This window comes from Mus caroli, chromosome 7 (genome assembly GCF_900094665.2).
Source record: "Mus caroli chromosome 7, CAROLI_EIJ_v1.1, whole genome shotgun sequence".
NCBI classification, from domain to species: Eukaryota; Metazoa; Chordata; class Mammalia; order Rodentia; family Muridae; genus Mus; species Mus caroli.
The window spans coordinates 104,865,039-104,873,074 of NC_034576.1; the positions used below are offsets into that span (position 1 = coordinate 104,865,039).

Below are 8,036 nucleotides of genomic sequence, written 5' to 3' on the forward strand. Positions count from 1 at the left end.
GAGGCCAGCCTGGTCTACAAAGTGAGTGCCAGGACAGCCAGGGCTACACAGAGAAACCCTGTCTCGAAAAAACCAAAAAAAAAAAAAAAAAAACCAAAAACCAAACAAACAAACAAAAAAAGTACAGATTCTTCTCAACCTGACCTTTAACTTTTCTTTTTCTCTGTGAAGCCCTGGCTAAATTGGAATTCACTGTAGAACAGGCAGGCCTAGAATATAATAATAATCCTTTATTTACTGTGTGGAAGCATCACCTGTCAATAAAAAGCTGGTGGCCTATTAGCAAAAGGCAGGAAGAAGAAGGCAGGAGGTTCCAGAAGAGGGGGATAGGAACAAGAAGTGGTGAGAGTGGGGAAGCTTCACTATCTGGAGAAAGTTGGATGTATGAAACTGAGGAGAGGTAACCAGCTATGTGGCAGACACAGAACAGTTTAAATGGGTAAAATAAGTTATGAGCTACTACTGGGAACAACCCTAGTTTATGGCCTGGGCATTTTTAAATAAATAGTAAGCTTCTGAGTTGTTATTTGGAAACTGGAGCACGGTTAGAAATGCACACTAGAAGTCAGAGATCCACTTGCCTTGGCCTCCCAAGTGTTTGAATTAAAAGCATATACCCCTGTAGAGGTATTTTAATACAGCAACATGGCTACTCTGAACCTATCCAAAAGCCTTCTAGGCCTGTGTGATCTGGCTGGAATTCAGATACAAGCTTAGTACATGCCTTTAATCCCAAACAATGAAGGTAAAGTTAGTATAGAGAAGGAAGCCTTATGTTTAAAGTGATGACTAATTGAGGGGCAGACAAACTGACAAATCTGAGGATAGTTTGACAGACTAGGATATGCTCAACTCTCAGGAGAACAGAGAGAAAACAGGCAACGTAAGAGGGAGCAGCGCAGAGGGAGAGAGCAAAGAGGCAGACTTACCAGAACGGTTTCACAGAGACAGGCTGCAAAGAGAGAACAAGCTAGACACAGGTGAAGACAGACAAGTCAGAGAAAGAGGAGCAGCCAGAAGATTAGAATAGATTTCCAAAGTTAGTCTGAGACCAAGCAGTGCAATTCAGTCAGAAGCTGAGAAAAGCCAAATTGAGTCAGTCACCCTGGAGAGGAGTTTGAGCCAGAATAGCTGAGTTAAGCCAGCCAAAAGATTTCAAAAAGAACTAGAAAGGGTGAGTGAGCATTTTCAGCAGTAAGTCTCAGAGGATGAAAATATTCTAGGCTTAGATTAGATTGTATAGAGGCTAGAAGCTTCAAGGTCTAGGTTAGCAGACAGAGACAGTTATGACAGGAAAATGAAAGTTACATTTACACACCACCACCACTCAGCAACCTTTAACATTTCTTAAAACATCTTTTTTATCCTTCTAGGGATCCAAAAAGGACCTTATACATGCTAGGCAAGTAATTGAGCTATATCTCTAGGCCTTGATTATTTGAGTTATAAATACAAAGGTAATTTCATAAAAAATAAAATAAAATCATGAACATATAAAATTAAAATCATAGCCATCAAAATATCTGTTAAGCATTTTTACCCAAGGATAATTACATTTATTGCTTAAATAACCATATCATTTTGTTTAACCAAAATAAAACTCACTTAGGCATGAATGCTCCGTTGGCTAGAGATGGTTCATCGTCATCCAGCCCATCAAAGAGATGTGATTTGGCTGTGCCTGTTGTTTGCAAAGCCTTTGGCCTGACTCTGGTAGCAGGGCGAGGTGTAAGTTTATAATGAGTAGGTGTTGTAAGGGCCTTCTGAGCAGCTGGATTGGTTGGTTTCAGTCTCTGAAAAAGAAAAGAGTAGAGTAGAGTAGAGTAGAGTAGAGTAGAGAAGAGAAGAGAAGAGAAGAGAAGAGAAGAGAAGAGAAGAGAAGAGAAGAGAAGAGAAGAGAAGAGAAGAGCAAGCTTAATATGGTGGCTTACATTTGTAACCCCAGCAGCTAGTAGACTAAGGCAAGAGGAATATCACCCTTTCATTGACAACCTGTTTATACAGAAAGACCCAGACCTGCCATGTCTATATAGCAAGGCATTATTTCACTGTATTAAGGGAAAAAGTATCACAGAATATTCTAATTTATTTCAAATGTATGGTACTAATTTTAATAATCGGAAAACCAAGCCAGGACCAGTGACTCACATCTTACCCCACCACCCTTTGGAGACTTCTCTAAACCTCAAAAAAGATTATACATTTCTCTATATAGTTTTGTTTGCGTGTAACTTGCTATATAGACCAGGATGGCCTTGAACTCTCACACTTACCTTTGCCTCTCAAGTGTGAGGATTAAAGGCATATACCACAATGCTTGGCTTTCACATCTTTATTCTCTAAGTTGAAGCCATACTAAATTAACCAAATTTCAAATTTCATCTTCTCTTTGAAGTACCAGCCACTTAAGCCAAGGACATGAATGCTTACATCACATGTGTACAGGAAATGCGTACTCTGTGCCTGCCTGGTTTTTTGATTATTAAGACTAGTCTATAGTATCTTTCTAGAGAACTGGTATTTATTTATATTTATTTACCCATCTTTCAAGTTTCAACTTCAACTAACTTATCAAACATCTTTCTAAAAATTTTATTTCACTCAGGCAGTGATGGTACATGCCTTTAATCCCAGCACTCTGGAGGGAGAGGCAGGCAGATTTCTGAATTATTGGCTAGCCTGGTCTACAGAGTGAATTCCAGGACAGACAATGTTACACAGACAAACCTTGTCACAAAAAACAACAATCCCCCAAAAACCTAAAAGAATAACTTGTATATATGTATATTTGTGTGCAAGTGTATGTGCAGGCAGGTAACTAAGGATATTAGAGGGTACTGCAGCTAGGTCCTCTGCAAGAGCAGTAACTGAGCCACCTCCAGCCTCTGAACTAACATTCTTTAAAATGTAACTGATAAACTAGATTTGGAAAATGCTTAATAAATGAAATGTACTAACACAGCATTCTTAATATGTCCTGTAAAATTTTTTCCTATGAAGAATTATTACCAGAACAATTTATAAAATAAGCATTACAATATTATACTTAAGGAAATATAGTTAACAAAATATTAAAATCTATAGAAACAATTTTTCACATCAACTATAATTTTACTCTTCAAGAGAAACTGTTAAGCATGTGAGGCAATCCTGTATCACCAAGACTTCAAAGGTGGAGGGAGGAGGGCAAGAAATTTAATGTTTACATTTAAAAACTGTCATGTCTAGTGTGGTAGTGCATGTTTTAATCCCAGCACCTGCAGCGGCAGAGGCAGGGATAGCTCTATGAATCTGAAGCCAGCAAAATAGAGTAAGACTATGTCACATAACAAAACAAAGAAAACAAAAGACTCATAATTTACTTTCTTTCTAGAACAGGCTGCTCTCGTGAACATGCTCAGTGAGCTTTGTGAGATGACTCAGCAGGGAAAGGAACCTGATTGATGATTGGATTTTGATTCTAGGAACCCACTAGATGGGAGGGACAAAAACTCGAAAACCATCCTAGGATATACAGGCACAATTGCAAATACACACATACATGTATGTCCACACATGTGAAGACACAAAGTTACTTTTCATGACCTTTTATAACTTAGTGCCTTTCCTTAGAATGTCCTTATTTCTACATTATCCTTCAAAAGAAAAATATCACCTCTTCTGAAAAGTTTCATCAGATTCATACAAGTATAGTATGCTTCTTATCATTTTTTGAGAGAGGGTCTCAGTATGCAGACCTGTCTAACCTGAAACTTACTATCTAGACCAGACTGATCTAGAACTCATAGCAATCTGCTTCTCTGCTTCCTGAGCACTAGCATTGGTATGCACCAGAACACAAGGCATACTTAGAAACTTTTATCAAAGCTCTCATAACATAAAAATTAACCACTGTACATAATTGTCTAAGTTCACTTCTGTTGCTAAAATACCCTGACAAAAAGCAACTTAGAGTAGACAGGTGTGTTTTATCTCACAATTCCATATTATGATCCTGGGCAGTCAAGGCAGGAACCTAAAACAGCTATCAACTCCTATCCACAATCAAGAGCTGAGAGGAATGAATCCATGTATGCCCAGTACTGTTATACAGCACAGGGTTCTAATGCAAGGAATGCTGCTGCTCACACTTAGGCTATGTCTTCCCATATCAACTGAGGCAATAAAGACAATATCCCCGAACTTAAGTCCTGATTAATTGATCTCTCATCGAGATTCTTTCCAAGTGATGCGACATTTTGGCAAGTTGACAAAATTAACCATTTCAATAATTCAGTAATTTTTATAGCTTTTACAAGGCTGTGTAACCATTATCACTATCTAATTCTAGCACATTTACATCACTTCAAAGATACTCTGTATTTCTTTCTCACTCCTTGTCAATCACAAATCCACTTTTTCTACAAATCCTGACTTCTGGATATATCAATATAAACAAAATAATGTAGCAACCTGCTGGCGTCTCTCTCTCACTCTGTAAGCTTTAAGGGCTCACTCGTGTACTCTGTTCCTTTCAATGGATGATGGTGTCCATCATATAACATTGTTGACTTATCAAGCATGAAGCCCTGAGTTTGGTCCCTAAAAGCAATGTTAGAAAAGCCTTCACCCCAGCTCTGGAAAAACTGGGACAAGAGGAGCCCTAATATCAGAACCACCTACTTATTTACCCAACCTTCACTGATACTTTTCACAAGGGTGGAATGTCAAAATGCAGTGCTCTGATAATGTATACACTTTACTTGGAAATCTGTTAACTGTTGTCTCTTTGGTAGATAAATCATTTTTAGTCTTTCCCAATACAATAAAAAAAAAATTTTAAATTTACCTCTTCTTTCTTCTTAGGATCTGACATAGGATTCCGGAAGAGGGGGGAGTCTCCAAAGGGTGAGTATGTTAGGCTATTGAGGTGCTGCTGGAGAACAGCCTGCTGGGCAGCAGAAGCATTTGGATCTGTCAAAGCTATTCAAAAAAGAAAAGGATGGGTGGTGGGGAGTAAATTCAAGGATCCAACACATTAGTATTAGAGAACTCAACACTCTTTAAGGAATGACATCTTTGAATTTTCAGACCCATTCAATAGTTAAGCAAGACAAAGAACAAACTAAAAACACAGAACCATGAATTAAGAAAAAGTGAGCAAAGACAAGGAAATCCCATTTCATAAGAGACATTACATATAAAAATTCACTGTAAAACTAATCAAATACATACAAATCAAAATAGCCTGGAAAGAATGTGCTGTAACTGTCTAACTGCCACTGGCACACATTATAAAACAGTTATCACTTTTGATCTCTAGAAACAAAGGTTCTTCCAGCTGGGTAAAATAGCATATGCTTAAAAAGCCCAGCATTCTAGAAGCTAAGACGCAAGAATCAGGAGTTCAAGTCTAGCCTTGACCACAAACTAAGTTCTAAGACAGCCAGTTAATTTAATTTTCTCTAAAAGCACAAGAATGAATATTTCCTATCAGCCACAGAAAATTCAGAGAACAGACAAAGGCATCAATAAAGACTCTATTCATAATATACAAAAATGTAGTGTATAAAACAGAAAAGCCAAACCAGTCATGGTATATATCCAATGATAAATTGTTTTCAAGAGAATCATTCCAAAAATACTTATCAAAGATTAAATCTCCAATTATCTGAGAGAGAAAAAACAAAAACAAAAAACCAGGTTTCTGCTGCTTACTAAGATTTAGAAATAGACTGAAGTCAAAATATGGTAAGAATATATATTAAAAGAACTCTCATATCACAACTATACGTTCTCACAATGGGGAATATAAAAGCAACAACAGCAGTAGCAGCAACCACTGCCCTATCACCAGGATAATAAGCAATTAGAATTACAATAATATGAGAACAAATCCATGTTTAGTCACATTGGTAGAACTGGGTGTATCCAGCTAAGGCTTGATGTCTCAAATCTGTAATTCTATCAATGAAAGGCTTAAATTTTGCTAGGAGTTCCAGGCCACTTAGGTTACAGAGAGACCCTGTCTGAAATACACACAAAGCTACACACTGTTCTAAGCTTAGACACTGGTGATGTTGAAGGAATAATACAAATATGGTCAAGAATTCGGGACCTGGAGGAGATAATAATTTAAAGGAGATCATTTGAATTCAGACAAGTCACTAAAACAATTAAAGACTATTGTCAAAAGTCAGCCATGGTGGCACATGTCTGTAATTCCAGCTACTTGAAAGGCTAAAGAAAAAGGAGGAGAGAGTTCAAGGTTAGTCCACAACATATTTACAAGTTATCTTTTTTTTTTTTTTTTTTTTTGGTTTTTTGAGACAGGGTTTCTCTGGGTATCCCTGGATGTCCTGGAACTCACTCTGTAGACCAGGCTGGCCTGGAATTCAGAAATCTGCCTGCCTCTGTCTCCCAAGTGCTGGGATTAAAGGTGTGGGCCCGGCACAAGTTATCTTTTGATACATGGTATCCCAATAAAGAAAGTTATTCAAGGAGACTAAGAAGTTTCAGACATAGCAAACTTTTTTGCTTTGGTGCTAAGGACTAAACCTAGGGCCTCATACATGTTAGGCAAAGACTACAGCGAGCTATACCCCTTGCCTAGCAACTCAGTATCTTTACTCATGACTTTGTTACTTGACAATCACTTATCCCTTAAAAAGAAAGAAAGAAAAAAACCAACTGATCTCTAAAGCTAACCTACAGGACACACTGAGTTGACTGATCTCTAAAGCTAACCTACAGGACACACTGAGTTGACTTGGTCACAAGAAAGAAAAGGAAGGATCTGAGAGCTAGAGTGGAAGTTAGGAGAACTGGCTTTTCCTCTGGGTTTCCGGAGGACTCACAACTATAGTTGTAGTGGCTCACAACCATATGCAACTACATTTCCAAAGTATCTGGGAAGTGTATGGAAATACATGCAAGCATAATAAAAATTAAAAATCTTTAGCAAACCCAAGCATATTTTATAGGAAAATTTTTTTACATTACAAGTACAAACATTTTTTTGTATCAAAAAAAAATTTTAGGTCTGGAGAGATGGTTTGGCAATTAAAGCATATGTTGGTTTTCCAGAGAATCATAATTCAATTCCTAGCACTCACACTAGGCAGTTCACAAATATCTGTAACTTTCTGTAACTTTAGATCCAGAGGATTGATGCCTCTGGCCTACTTCAATACCCACACTTAGCATACAAAGACACAAACAGACATACACATACACAGGCTTAAAAAGAAAGTCTTAAATAAAAGGTATGTATGGAGAGTATGGCTCAATGGTTAAGAGCACTTGTTACTGTTACAGAAATTCTGCGTTCAGTTCCCAGCATCCACATGGTGACTCAACAACTATCTGTAATCCAGTTCCAGGGAGACTTAACACCCTCTTCTGGCCTTTGCAGGTAGCAGACACACATGCATCCCAAACACTCATACACATAAAACAATTTAAAAAGTTTTTTTGAAGATACAGATAAGAGAGCTGACATGTGAGCAGAAATTAAGAGATCACTAATGAAACTATTGATATTATATTCTCATAACAACTGGAAAACATATCAAAGAGTTATATTATGACCAATTCAAAGAAATTGATCAAGTCTTCCTCTCTTCTTTTTTTCTGACACAGGGTTTCTCTGTGTAGCTCTGGTTGTCTTTGCCTTGAACCCAGAGATCTGCCTGCCTCTGTCTCCCAAGTACTGGGAAAAACAGTTCTAGTACACCAATTCTGTTTGGAGTTAGGAGGTCAAAAGAAGCAATACTTTAGTAGAATTTCTTCTAAAGAGAAAAGTATAAGTAATAATGAACAAAATGAGGACACTGATCTAGAATAACATATAGGGATGTCATCATGATGAATCTGAGGATAAGACTTCTGCCCCATAATGGTTGATTATAAGTCTAGCACCTGGGCTGGAGAGATGGCTCAGTGGGTAAGAGCACCCGACTGTTCTTCTGAAGGTCCAGAGTTCAAATCCCAGCAACCACATGGTGGCTCACAACCATCCGTAACGAGACCTGGCGCCATCTTCTGGAGTGTCTGAA

The 8,036-nt window shown here is 37.9% G+C and overlaps 1 protein-coding gene across 5 annotated transcripts in view; it reads right to left on the reverse strand.

The window, feature by feature from the left end:
* Positions 1 to 8,036, reverse strand: part of Nup98 (nucleoporin 98) — a 92,917-nt gene that overhangs the window by 40,765 nt on the left and 44,116 nt on the right. For all 5 annotated transcript variants that reach the window (XM_021167277.2, XM_021167276.2, XM_029480156.1 and 2 more), the window contains 2 exons: positions 4,829 to 4,962; positions 1,606 to 1,793 (listed from right to left, as the gene is read on the reverse strand). In XM_021167277.2, coding sequence (XP_021022936.1) covers positions 1,606 to 1,793; positions 4,829 to 4,962 — 322 coding nt within the window. The remainder of the gene's footprint in view (positions 1 to 1,605; positions 1,794 to 4,828; positions 4,963 to 8,036) is intronic.